The sequence below is a fragment of the Garra rufa genome, chromosome 18, assembly GCF_049309525.1.
Source record: "Garra rufa chromosome 18, GarRuf1.0, whole genome shotgun sequence".
Classification (NCBI taxonomy): domain Eukaryota; kingdom Metazoa; phylum Chordata; class Actinopteri; order Cypriniformes; family Cyprinidae; genus Garra; species Garra rufa.
In genome coordinates this window covers 32,734,760-32,749,374 of record NC_133378.1, presented here as the reverse complement: position 1 = coordinate 32,749,374, position 14,615 = coordinate 32,734,760, and the positions used below count along the sequence as shown (strand labels likewise).

General features: G+C 34.6%; 1 protein-coding gene across 1 annotated transcript in view; it reads left to right on the top strand.

The window, feature by feature from the left end:
• Positions 1 to 5,577: 5,577 nt before the first annotated feature.
• The window catches only part of cpne9 (copine family member IX), a 67,590-nt gene continuing 58,552 nt past the window's right edge, over positions 5,578 to 14,615 (top strand). The window contains exons 1-2 of the mRNA XM_073823123.1: positions 5,578 to 5,800; positions 12,394 to 12,434. Of these exons, the coding sequence (XP_073679224.1) occupies positions 5,724 to 5,800; positions 12,394 to 12,434 (118 nt within the window). The 5' untranslated portion in view covers positions 5,578 to 5,723. The remainder of the gene's footprint in view (positions 5,801 to 12,393; positions 12,435 to 14,615) is intronic.

Sequence of the window (14,615 nt, the reverse complement as noted above, 5' to 3'; positions counted from 1 at the left end):
GTAATCGTCGTCCGCTTTATTATTCGCCTCTATTGGGTTTGGAAGCAGCGGCAGATGTTTTCTTACGGCTTACCGAAAAAGATAACATGAAGGGCGGTGGGACTAGATTCTATTCATCGTTGTTGATTGGATTTTGAGATGTGGGTGTGACGCTCAAAAGCTGTTATTTGCTACAAAAGCTAGAAGCCCAAGAAGAATGTAATATTTGATTTTACGCTCCATTGTAGAAAAAAGAAAACTGTGACTGAAGATTTGGAGCTGGGACCTCTGCTGATAAGACACTCCATTTGTTTCTGCTTGCACTGAGAATCCACACAATCTGGAAGAGCAGACTGTTTGAATGAAGTGTTTGAACAATGAAAACTTACGAACGCCAGCAGAGAAAGAGATTTTCTGAAGGAAAGTCAAGTCAATTTTTTTTTTTGTTACAAATCGTTTCAAATCTGCTTTACAGAAAATCATGATGGTAAAGAAATAGTTGACCCAGAAATGAGAACTTGCTAAAAATTGGCTCACTCTCAGGCCATCAAAGATGTAGACAGCTTTGTTTCTTCATCAGAACAGATTTGGAGAAATTTAGCATTGGATAACTTGCTTACCGACGGATCCAAACAGCTTATAAAAAAATCACAATAATTCACAAGTCCATCAGTTAATGTCTTGTAAAGTGAAAAAATGTGTATTTGTAAGAAACAAATTCATTGGGGTATGAAAAAGTTGTCTCAGTAGCACCGGTATATTTGTAGCAATAGCCAAAAATACATTCTATGGGTCAAAATTACTGTAATGTAACAATTTTACACTGCAAAAAGTGATTTTCTTACTTAGGATAGGACAATATTTGGCCGAGATACAACTATTTGAAAATCTGGAATCTGAGGGTGCAGAAAAAATCTAAATATTGAGAAAATCACCTTTAAATTTGCCCAAATGAAGTTCTTAGCAATGCATATTACTAATCAAACATTAAGTTTTGATATATTTACAGTAGAAAATTTACAAAATATCTTCATGAAACATGATCTTTACTTAATATTCTAATGATTTTTGATGAATTTACTTTACAAGCAAAATGACTTAAGATATTATGTTTTGTTTTCTGAAAAAAAATCTACATTTTGTTAGTTTTTGCTGAATACAAGCAAATATCTGCCTATAGAGTAAGAAAAGTAATCTTAATTCAAAGGCTAAACAAGATTATTTTTCTTGCCTCATTGGCAGATATGCTTGTTTTAAGCAAAAACTAATACAGTTTTGATCATTTTTTCATAAAACAAGACATAATATCTTAAGTCATTTTACTTGTAAAGTATAAATTCATCTTGATTCAAAAGTTTTCAGACATTTATGCTAGAAAACAAGACAACATTATTAAGTAATAAAATCATTTTTTTGCAGTGTATGCCAAAAATCATTAGGATGTTAAGTAAAGATCATGTTCCATGAAGATATTTTGTAAATTTTCTACTGTAAAAATATCAAAACTTAATTTTTGATTAGTAATATGCATTGCTAAGAACTTCAGCTGGATTTTCTCAATATTTAGATTTTTTTTGTACCCTCAGATTCCAGATTTTCAAATAGTTGTATCTCGGCCAAATATTTTACTTTCTTACTTAGATTTCCAGCCAAAATATCTAAAAATTCTTAAATCAAGAAGGATTTTCTAGATAAGGAAAAAATATTTTCTTGTTTTCAGGAAAAAGTCCAAATTATGTGTGTTTTTGCTTGAAACAAACTAAATAATCTGCTAAAGGGGTAAGAAAAATAATCTTGTTTTCTGTTTGAAATAAGATCTTTCTGCTTGTTCTAAGCAAAAACTTTTTGACTTGTTTTTTTCCGAAAACAAGAAAATAATTTTTACTTGTCTTAAATCCTTGATTTAGGAATTTTTAGGTATTTTGGCTGGAAACAAGACAAAAAAATCTAAGGAAGAAAAGCATTTTATGCAGTGCGTCCTATCCTAACAAACCATACATCAATGGAAAGCTATTTAATCAGCTTTCAGATGATATATAAATCTCAATTAAAAAAAAAATACCCTTATGACTGGTTTTGTGGTCCAGGGTCACAAATATGCACAGATCAAACACCATTTACAAGCAAAAACAGTTTCATATAAAACAAATATCTCCAAATCTGTTCTGATGAAGAAACAAACTAATCTACATCTTGGATGGCCTGGGGGTGAGTCAATTTTCAGCCAATTTTCATTTCTGGGTGAAGTGTTTTATTAATGTAATATCTTAATGGTTTATAGTTGTATTTGGCAGATAATATAGTTGCATTTTCCAACAAAATAACCAGGCAGATGAGAAAGTGAGCATTGGAGCCTACAAAAGTCACCTTCAGAATGGCTACAGGGTGTTCTAATGGATTTTAATGCATTGCTTTGTGGTTGGTATGTTGTTTGGGCGGTTGCTTGCTGATATTCTGGTCCCTAGATGTCTCTTCTTTAATATAAGTCCATGGGATTTTTTTCAGCCGTTTCATCAGCCACCAGTCTGATTGTGTTCTTCATGTCAAATTTTAACACTTCAGGCTTAGGAGTTTCTTCACATCCTGAACCCCAGGTTTTGTGATTCAGGATAGCGATGCCGCCTTCGCAGGAGGAGGGAAAGATGGAGCAGGTCCAATTTATTTTGTCATGTCTTATATTCAATGCGATTTTATATCTGTGTTTTGCTCCTCTAGAACAACAATACATGAACTGTCACCGTGAGTGACACATCACTAATGAGCATATTGTGTACCTTGCTGTGTATTTTCATTTCTTCTCTGAAGCTGTAGGTTTTCTGGCATCTCAAGGACGGCGGGACACAGGCGGTCTTTTGTATGCAGGTGTAATGAGTCTCCCACACCCTGTTTCCCTATCCATCTCTTGCTTTGAGTTTGTGACTGGAAAGCTAAGCAGAGATTCACCTCAAAGGACAATTAAATTTCCCTCTAGATGGCTTCCGTTAGAGAGGTTCCTCTCATCCGAGGGCTCGCTTGCTCACTCGCTGGCTGGGTAACCAAACGGGAACGTATGCAAACTCTGTTTTTTCATCCCCCCTCCCATCTCCATTCACACACTCTTTCTTTCTTTTCTGGCCAAGAGGTTCAATGTGCCATCTCCCGAAAGCAATTGAGGAGCGCCGCAGCAATACTGCCCATCACTAGCCGTTAGGGAAAGCGTCCAAAAAGATATAAGAGTTTCAATCTTCCCGCAGGGCGCCAGAGTTTTATTAAAATTAAGGTTAAAAGTCTGGTCACTTTCGAAGATGGCTGGCAACTCTAATCAAATTGACCAAAGGGGATTCGATTACAAAAAAAGGACAAAAAAATACCTTGGCACTACCAAGTTTTTTATTCAAAAGTGACACTGGTGCTATATATATATATATTTTTTAAAGATGTTCTATAATATTATCATAGTTGCTGCTACATATTTTAGTATTTTAAATGATACAGCATGGTTTATATGTATTTATTGCATTTTTTTTTAATAATAAGTCATGGTCCACAGTTGGTTATTTGTTAGTATACCATTTTTTGGTAACATAGATGCATTTAGACTTTTGAATCAAACATTTTGAAAGTTCTAATGTTGGCCGAATTCCTCCTTACAAAAACTACTGTGGTGGTATCATGCTATGGCAATGATATTATATCAAGCTACTTTTATATACTGAAAGATTTCTTCATTTTTTTAAACCATGCCATTCCATTGTTTAATTATTACATTTTGCTCAAATAGTTAAGACTGTATTTTTAAGCAACTTGAGCACTATATGATGCCCAAAATTTCTGTCTAGGTAGGCAGTTCACTAGATTTTAAGACTAAACCAAAGTAGTTTCTGATTTATGGTCAAAACAATAAATTCATTAATTTGAAAATACATAAATAAAATGGTGCTTCGATAAAATGAATGATTATCATTTTATTGACTACCTTGGTATTACAAAATGTCAATATTTATGGTACTTTTTTGTTAATGTGGCAGCATTTTCAGACTTTCAGACATTTAAATCAAACATTTTATGTCCAAAAAGTGCTATTTATGTTGGCAGCTCACTAGATTTTGACACAAAACCGAATTCTGATTTTCCAGCGAAACAATACTAATTTAAAGTTGAAGTCAAAAGTTTACATACACCTTGCAGAGTCTGCAAAATGTCAATTATTTTACCAAAGTAAGAGGGATCATACAAAATGCATGTTATTTTTTTTATTAAGTACTGACCTGAATATGATATTTCACATAAAAGACATTTGCATATAGTCCACAAGAGAAAATAATAGTTGAATTTATAAAAATGACCCCGTTCAAAAGTTTACATACACTTGATTCGTACTAATGTGTTGTTACCAGTGTTTTTTCTTTAGTGATATTTGTTCATGAGTCCCTTGTTTGTCCTGAACAGTTAAACAGCCCGCTGATCTTCAAAAAAATCCTTTAGGTCCCACATTTTTTTTTTTTTTTTTTTTTTTATATATAGAGTTTTTCAGCATTTTTGTGTATTTGAACCCTTTTCAACAGTGACTATGATTTTGAGATCTATCTTTTCACACTGAGGACAACTGAGGGACTCATACACAACTATTACAGAAGTTTCAAGTGCTCACTGATGCTTCAGAAGGAAACACAATGCATTAAGAGGCGTGGGGTGAAACTTTTTGAATTCCTCAGTGTGAAAAGATGACCTAAAGGATTTTTATGAAAAACAGCAGGCAGTTTTAACTGTTCAGGACAAACAAGGGACTCATGAACAACTATTAATAAAAAAAAAAAAAAAAAAAAAATGATTAGGGTCATTTTTTTATATTCAACTACTAGTTTTTCTTTTGGACTATATGTAAATGTCTTTTATGTGAAATATCTTATTCAGGTCAGTGCTAAATAAACAAATAACATGCATTTTGTATGATCTCTCTTATTTTGTTAAGATAATTAACATTTTGCAGATTCTGCAAGGTATGTAAACTTTTGACTTAAACTGTATTAATTTAAAATACAATTGTGCTTTTGAATAGTGACTGATGTGTACCATGGCATTATTGTAATTGAATTAAAGAATATTTGGTGCTTTTTGTTAGTTCAGACAACATTTATGCACATCGTAAATGCGCTTCGAACATTTGATGGCCAAAAATGCTGTTTACGCAGCCAGCTCACTAGATTTTGAGACACAGCCATAGCGCTTCCGATTTATCAGCAGATTCTAAGGAGTACTTGAGTATTTTTTGCTATTTATACTGCGCAACATCGACGTTTATACCTCAGCTCAAGCGGATTTTAAAAGCCGTGGGCGTTTGGAAAACTGGATATTTGAAAATCGTTTCCCCACATCAATAGATTAAACGTCCCCAAAGGTTTCAGATCCATATCTGACACCACATTTAATAAATATTGGATGGCTGCTGTAATATTAAACATTTATGTTTTCAATTTAAGTTTTCAAAGCAGAGTCGGAGTGTCCGCGCTTAGGGAGGGCGAGAGGAGGTCCAGTCTGACTCTACCCTACCTGCCGATCAAACGCGCGCATCACTCCTGGCCGCGCGCTCTTTCCTCAGGTGCGCGAGGGGGTCAGACTCAAACGGACCGATGATGTTCGCTCTGTAAGGAAAGCCACATTTCTACGACAGTTTGCTGGGTTATATCGCACCTGTGACCTGAGACGAGTGAGACCCAGATTTTGGAGTCATTTGAAGACTTATCTCAAACTCCCGAGGAGCTGCAATGGCATCGATCGGGGAGTTTGATCCGTTAAACAGCAGCGTACCTGCCACCAAAATAGAGATCACCGTTTCGTGCAGGTAAGAGCGAATATCGCTTTTTTATAATATTAACGTTACTAATGTTCATAATTCGCTACCTGTTAAAAGCTTTGTGTCTTTTCTCGTTCGGCTTTCGCTGTCTATATTTTTTGTTCGTTGGAAAAATATTAACTATTAAAATACAGTTGAATTTGGTCGTTTAGAAGATTCCGTTAAACCAATCGTCTTAAAAAACTAAATAACGTTAGTCGACTGAAGAGTTAAGCAAAAAGAATTAGCCTAACTATTGGTAAAATGTGTTAAAAGGTATGCATCTGTGAGACTCGTATCACTTTGCTTGAGGGGAATTCGAGTTCCGTATAAAAACCATGGTACATGAATATGGTAATCATTCAGCACCATGGTATATAGGGCAGCAACAACCAAACCTTACAAAACAGTTCTGTGGCAATACTATGGTACAGTGATGGTAATACCATTCTACATGTCAAAAACATGGCAGTACCATGTTACTAAGTGCTACTTTTTACATAAGTCTCCCTAATATTCAGAATAGTGGTCTTTTTTTCTACTCTTAAGTTTTACATCGAGTCAATCATAAATGTTTGGTTGTATATGTATTTTTTGACAGCATAACTGTACCATGGTATTACCGTCACATGCTTTTTTGTGATGGTTTTAGGCGAATCTGATTGTCCGAGTTTGTCTATTTGCATTCATGACTTGCAGATGTCTCTCAAAATCTAACAAGTTCATTACTTAGACAGCATTTTTAGGCATTCTAGGTGCATTTGACCCCTTCTCTTGTTCATATGTGATAATTATGTTAATCACAGAGTCATATTTTATGTTTACTTTCAACTTTCATGTTAAAAATAGCTGGTAATTGTCTTATGCTGCATGTCAAGTCTTTGCTGCCTGAAGAAATGATTGTTTAGCTACATGAGTGTTTTGCGTTTTCTGATTTGTTGCATTTCATAAAATGTAAATGAAACCAACACTTGTATAATCCAAATCAGAGTTTAATCTGTGTTTATAAAAGGGCGACCTTTTTTAATGCCTGGCTGACCTCTTCCCTGACTGTGTCCCTCTGGACCGTTCTCTCCTTGTTGGACAGACACCACTGGCAACAAACAACAGCACAGACTCTTTCCTGAATAATGAATGTGTTGACTGCTGATGCTGTCTGTGTGTTTGCATAAAGCCTTCACTTCAGACACTGCTTGCCCAGATATCCAAGGGAGGTCTCTTTATACATGAGACACATCTGCGGCCGCCAGGCTCTGCCCGCTGAGCCTTCAGCAGTAATTTGGCTGAGGTGGAAGACGGGGGCAAGAAAATGGAGCAAGTGGTACCTCATGGTACATATTTCATAGTAGCCTGCTGGGATATGAATGCAACAGATCAGGATTTATAAAAAATGAAATACAGCAACGAAATACGCTCCGCTTCTAGATACCCAATGGGTTTTTGCTTCACTTTGAGGCAGTGTCTTGTGGCATGACATCGTAGCAGTGAAAAAAGTGTAGCAGGACAGAGAACAAATGGATTGGGTTTGTGAACTTAATACACTACGTGGTTGAAAGAATATGATTATGAAAGTACATGAGCATTGCATCACTTGCTCACCAGTGGATCCTCTGCAGTGAATCATGCCATCCAAATAGCCTAGTAATCCACTCACTTCTGCTTCGTTAATTAACATCTTGTTAAGCAATAAGCTGCGTGTTTGCAAGAAACAAATTCATCAAGATGTTTTTAACTTCAAATCATTGCTTCCCACTAAAATACAAGTCATCTGTCCATAATATTGCTTTCTTCAGTGATAAACTTGTCTCGTCTGAATTAAAAGAGAAATATACACAGATCAAGTATTGTTTACAAGCAAAAACAGTTGGTGGATTTTGATGAGAGAGGATAAAAGGATACTTTTTCCCTGGAGAAAGTGCTATTATGGATTATGGGCTTGTATTTTGGCCAGAATCGATGATTTAAAACAATTAACACATTTTTGTTTTTTCCAAAATATAATTTGTTGTGTTCTACTGAAAGAAAAAGAAATACATATACAGGTTTGTAATTAAATGAGGGTGAGTAATTGATGACCAAATTTATATTTTTGGGTAAATTAATTAATTTTACAACCTAGGTTAAAAAATACTGACAAAAATGTACACACACACACACACACACACACACACACACACACACACACACACATATATACATATACATATATACATATACATATATACATATATACATATATATATATATATATATATATATATATATATATATATATTTCGGGGCAGATTATTAATTAATAAAGACTTACTTTCACAGCTCAATACTATTTTATTATCTCAAAATACTTTTACCATGGTGCTTGATTTGTAAACTAATACAATTTTGATGTATGAAGTACATAACCTGCTCCTCCATATGGATGGATTTTCTGATGTAATAAACTTGCTCGATAGCCCACCTGGTACAGCATTGAAAGTGCAATATGGAGCGTTCCATGAAACGCGAGTCACAACAAAAAAATTCAAAAACTTGTAGAATCAAGCTAAAATGTCATGATTGCTTAAGCAAATGCATTTTTACCTTGGATTTGCTTTTGTCAATACTATCGTTAGATTTAGTATTGGTGGTACATTATTTTCAAGTGCAGTTAAGTTTCTAACACCTATCAATGGACATTTCACTGCTGCAATATGTACAGCAACCAATGTAATAAAACATTCCAAGATTCATGTTTATCTGTCTTGGATAAAACCATAACTTTCACTAAATGTGCAAGAAGCAGCAACAAGCATTTTGCTAAAATGTTGCCACAGGCACTTTTTTTTCGGTGAGCCTGGGTTGTATTTTTAGACCGTGCAGTGACATTTTAGAGAATTCTGTAATTCTAACTTTGTTGCAACAGTTTGTTGCCCACCAAGGGTCTCAGTGGTGTTGCCTACTCATAGGACCTTGGTGTGATTATTATTCTGAAATTTTGATTACGTAGCAGATTATCAATTAATAGATTTACTTTCACACCTTTTCTTGTGCAACGCTGTTATTATCTCAAAATACTTTTACCATGGTGGTTAATTTGTAAACTAATATATTTTGACATATGCATCACATACCCAGCTCCATATGTATGACTTTTCTGATGTAGTAAACTTGCTCGATAGCCCACCTGGTACAGCATTGCCCTTGCGATGTGGAGCGTCCCACGAAACATGAGTCACAATAAAAGAGCTCAAAGACCTGCAGAATTGCTCGGTTGTGGTTTTAGAGCATCCAATGACATTCTAAGGAATTCTGTGATTATGACTTTGTTGCAACAGTTTGTTGCCCACCAAGAGTTTCAATGGTGTAGCCTACTCATAGAACCTTGGTGAGAGGCAGCTCAGCTCTTTATAATTGGTGTCCACATACTTTTGGCCATATTTAATTAGTGTTTTGCATACTAACGGTGCTTTTCTCTAGGAATTAGTGTTGAAAGCAACCAGCAATTACAGTTTTGATGACTTTGAGTAGTTGCCCGTATTCAAAACTCCACAGGAGAACTTTAATCTATTATGAAGTAGCGTACAAGCATTCAAAGCTGTTACCACTTTGCAAGGCAACAAGTTAGTGAAAGAGTGTCTTTCTGTCACTGCATTATGCCGGCAAATTGTGGAAGCTGTTCACAGGGGAAGCCAATTCATCAAGGTTGTTTGTCACTGTCAACACAGATTGCAGCAGATGCCGTTGTGTCACTCGATAAGGGAGAGTCTGGAGGGAAACCAGAGCGAGGGAATGTGTTGAAGACTCTGAGACCCGGAGATCTTAAAGGATCTGTTGCGTTTGCTTGTAAATTCCTATCTTTCCTATCATATTTGGAGAAGCAAAGGAAAACATTTTCTCTGTAGATTTTTGGTTTTGAATGTATGACTCAAGCCTGGCAGCATCAGAAAGGAAATCGCTGTACTGTACTGTCAGTCTGTTTTCCTTTGAGGGAAGATTTCATGGTGTCTTGTTTAAACCGAAGACAGCAGGCTACAGATATGTAGGTCTACTGGGCTCTTTCTGAGTGCGTCAAAGTTTGAATTATATATCAACTGATCTTCATAACCTGATTTGGAGGTTGCTAGCTGGCTGGGTGATTTGATTACATCCAGTAATAAAATTCAAATGTTTGACTAACGTGATGAATATTCCCAAGCATAACAGAGGCGAATGCATAAGTACGAAGTTAGCTGTGTTATTTCAGTGATCAAGGTCATCACCTAAAACTCAACGACCGAAGCCACACGGTATGTCGAGGGATCCCCCTCAGTATGGTGCACGTGAAAGCGCTCCCTGTTGAGATGCCAAAGCTTCAGGACCCGTTTATTCGGGTTTAAAACGTCACAGCTGGCGTCACACCAGATGTCAGGCAATACCTCCTGTTGCTCAGAGCCGCATCCTGCAGACTAGAGATGGAATCGATTCTCTGCTCAGTCGGATGGATTAATGTGCTCTCTGCTGTACTTCCCTAGCCTTTCTTCTATTCCTCTATCTATTTATTCCACAAACACAATTCTCCTGTGAGAGAATACCTATGGGTTCCTGTTACTGGCCATCCATCATGTCCATTTTAACGCAGTCTGGTCTTTAAATTTAAATGCACCGTCAGAGACCAATGACAGACTGATGGATGAAAACTCAAACATTAAATAGATGTTGTTGCCGTCGGAGCAGTTATGAAACATTACTTTTATCGGCAGTCTTTGTTAAAATATATTTCTGTTGACAGAGTTGAGGTCAATTTGAAATGCTGTTCACAACCCATTTAACTTCTGTAGCATGATGCGTTTTGAATTGAAACAAGATATGGAATGAGAAGAATGTAGGATGAGACTTGATTTTATCAAGTGGGAATTGATAGGATTGTGGAAGCTGGCTGTTGAAAAGTAAGAATTTATCTGTAAAGCGAAGTCATTTTGAAGAACACTAAATTAATACATTTTGATAAAAGATTATAAAGACAAATTCATTTTCCTTTATAATGGCATGTCTAATGAATTAAACATAATAAGACAAGAAACATGAATTAAAAAGTCAATAGGGTAAGACATATGCTATATACAGTTGGAGTCAAAAGTTTACATACACCTTGCAGAGTCTTCAAAATGTTAATTATTTTACCAAAATAAGAGAGCTCATACAAAATGTGTTATTTTTTATTTAGTACTGACGTGAATAAGTTATTTCACATAAAAGACATTTACATAATATAGTCCACAATAGAAAATAATAGTTGAATTTATATAAAATGACCCCGTTCAAAAGTTTACATACACTTGATTCTTAATACTGTGTTGTTACGTAAATGGTCCACAGCTGTGTGTGTGTGTGTGTGTGTGTGTGTGTGTGTGTGTGTGTGTGTGTGTGTGTGTGTGTGTGTTTTTGTTGTTGTTGTTGTTGTTCATAAGTCCCTTGTTTGTCCTGAACAGTTAAACTGCCCTTTGTTCTTCAGAAATATACTTTAGGTCCGACAAATTCTTTGGTTTTTCAGCATTTTTGTGTATTTGAACCCTTTCCAAACACTGTATAATTTTGAGGTCCATCTTTTCACACTGAGGACAACTGAGGGACTCATATGCAACTATTACAGAAGGTTCAAACGCTCACTGATGCTTCAGAAGGAAACACAATGCTTTGTGTTGGAGGGGTGAAAACTTTTAGAATTTGAAGATTAGGATAAGTTTAACTTATTTTGTCTTCTTGGAAACATGTAAGTATCTTCTGTAGCTTCTGAAGGGCAGTACTAAATAAAAAATATATATTTAGGCAAAATAAGAAAAATGTAGACGTCATCATTATGTTCAAAAGTTTACACCCCTGGCTTTTAATGCATCGTGTTTCCTTCTGAAGCATTGGTGAGCATTTGAACCTTATGTAATAGTTGTGAATGAGTTCATACAGTCATTGTTGGAAAGGGTTCAAATACACAAAAATGCAGAAAAACCAAAAAAATTGTGGGACCTGAAGGATTTTTTTGAAGAACAGTGGACAGTTTAACTGTTCAGGATGAACAAGGGACTCATTTGTATAAATTCTACTATTAATTTCACTTGTGGACTATATGTAAATATCTTTTATGTGAAATATTTTATTCAGGTCAGTACTAAATAGAAAATAACATGCATTTTATATTTTGTTAAAATAATAAACATTTTGCAGATTCTGCAAGGTGTATGTAAACTTTTGCAGCAGATGAATTATTTATTTATTAACAATTTATTTTCAGAGGAAACTGTTATCAAGGGTTTCCACAAAAAAAACACAAGGCAACTGTATTCCTAATAAGCACAATACAGTCAGTAGGGTCTGTTTTGATTTCATGTGTACTTGAAATGTTCATGACCTTCATTATTGATGTTTGGCAAGAGAAAACCTAAGCCTGCTCTGACCTGAGCATCAATGAGTCTCTTTGTTCACATAGGACAAACATAGAAGCTGCTTTTGTTTCTGTGCATCCATCTGTTCTAAGCACAATAAACCAATCTCCTCTAGATAGGTTTTGTTGGCTTATTTTAGCCAGCAATTATTTTGTCCAGTCTGTGTTGTGCTTGAGCAGCTCCGTTTTTTTTTGTTTGTTTCTCCAGGAATCTGCTGGATGTTGATACATTCTCAAGGTCAGCGCCAGGTAAGTCCTGATCTTTTTGCTTCTTGCTGTGAGGCTTGACACAAGTAGACTATGGATTGTTTCGAATCATACATTATCATACTATTTATGCATATGCACAGTATGCAGATTTCCTGTATGCATGGAATACCTAGATACCTATTATTTTTTCCAAAACACATACTGTATATATATAGAAAATTATTTTTTTTGCTTTCCTTACCTGTTATTAAATATGAGTTTACACAAAAGGTATATTAATAAATAAAATAATCAAGGCTTTCTTATTTTTTATTAGATAACTGAATACCACTTTTGCAGAGCACATTGTGTACTGGACAGTATTCTACGAACTGTGTTATTAAAAGCTTTATTATATTTATAACTAGCATTTACATATTCATTTAGAGCAATTGTCTTGATTGACTAATGAGCATATAATAATTCTGACTGAGTTGCATTTACTATTCTTAAGGGTAATAAAATGGCCGTCTTGCATGATAATATAAACGTGGCCGAATTTACTGCATTATTCAAAGTTTTATATTTTTCCCTCAGAGGGTATAACCGCTGAGCAGAAACACAAAGCATTTTTCCTTCCCAAATGATGTCAATAGCCATGAATGCTTTTCACATGAATTATTTTGCTGTTGCCTTGAAAACAAGTGGGAAGGTTTCAGATGAGTTATTCATGGCTATTTGGTATGTGAAGCTATTGCTGAAAGTGTTGTACCCTCAGGACATGTCTTTTTTTCCTACTGCTTTTTCTAGTAGTATCAAAGGGGCTACTTTCCTTTCCAAAGTAATCTCCTAGTTGGAAAAAAAAACTTGCCTTTTTAAACCTGCCTTAGTCAGAGAAGCCAAAATTATAACATTTATTAATCCCCTCACCCTAATGCTCACAGCAATCAAACGCTTGACTGACATCTGAGTTGCCATAATTTGCACTGAGAGTTATTCTAAATCAGTTCCTCGCTTGATCTGGCAAAGGTCATACCTGAATAGGTGTATCTGCTCTTCCTGAAATGCCTTTTTGTGCTCTGATGATTGTTCCATGTAATTTATGTGAAATCGTTAAACATTAGCCGGCCCGGTGTAGTTACTGCAGATTTTTCGAGGAGTTGAAAATAATGAATGTGGTCATTCTCATCTTGTTCAGTGCAACAGAGAGATTATGCATTCGTAATGCCATGCTTCGAGTAACATTTGCATCTTGAAAAACAAGAAATGCTATTTTGGAGTGATTTGGTTTTGCTAGTTATGACTAAATTCTTAGGCCATTCTCAGGGGGGGAAATGCATTTGTGTCTATTGGGTGTTAAATAATTAAGAGGATACTTATTTACGTTACATGATTTTTACTGTGTAAAGCAAAATACATAAACCTCTATTTTGTTTTTTTATTTACAATATCAGTCAGTTTGGGCATATCCCCATTCATAACCATTACATTTTAAAAATCATATATGTTTAAAAAAGATTATATAATTACCAGTCAAAAGTTTTTGAACAGTAAGATTTTTAATGTTTTTTTTTTTTTAACAAAGTGACTTCTGCTCAGCAAGCCTGCATTTATTTGATTGAAGCACAACAAAAACAGTAAAATTTAGAAATATTTTTACAATTTAAAAGAACCGCTTTCTACTTATATCTATTTTAAAATGTAATTCTTTGTGATTTTAAAGCTGAATTTTTTTAGCATCATTACTCCAGTCACATGATCTAATCATTCTAATATTCTGATTTGCTGCTCAAAAAATATTTATTATTATTATTACTATCAATATTTGAAATAGTTAATTACAGAAACCTTAAAAACATCACTCAGCTGTTTTCAACATAATAATATTAATAATAAATGTTTTTTAAATGGCAAATCAGAATATTAGAATGATTTCTGAAGGAACATATGACTGGAGTAATAATGCTAAAAAATAGCTTTTAAATCAAAGGAATGAATTAAATTGTAAAATATATTCAAATAGAAAACAGTTATTTTAAATAGTAAAAAAAATCAGAATTGTACTATTTTTGCTGTACTTTGAATCAAATAAATGGAGGCTTGGTGAGCAGAAGAGACGTCTTTAAAAAAACAAAAAATTTGGTAGTGTATAATTTTAATATATAAAAATATTTATAATTCTAATTATTTAAATATTTTATAATTATATATCGTATAATCTATAATACAATATAGATTACA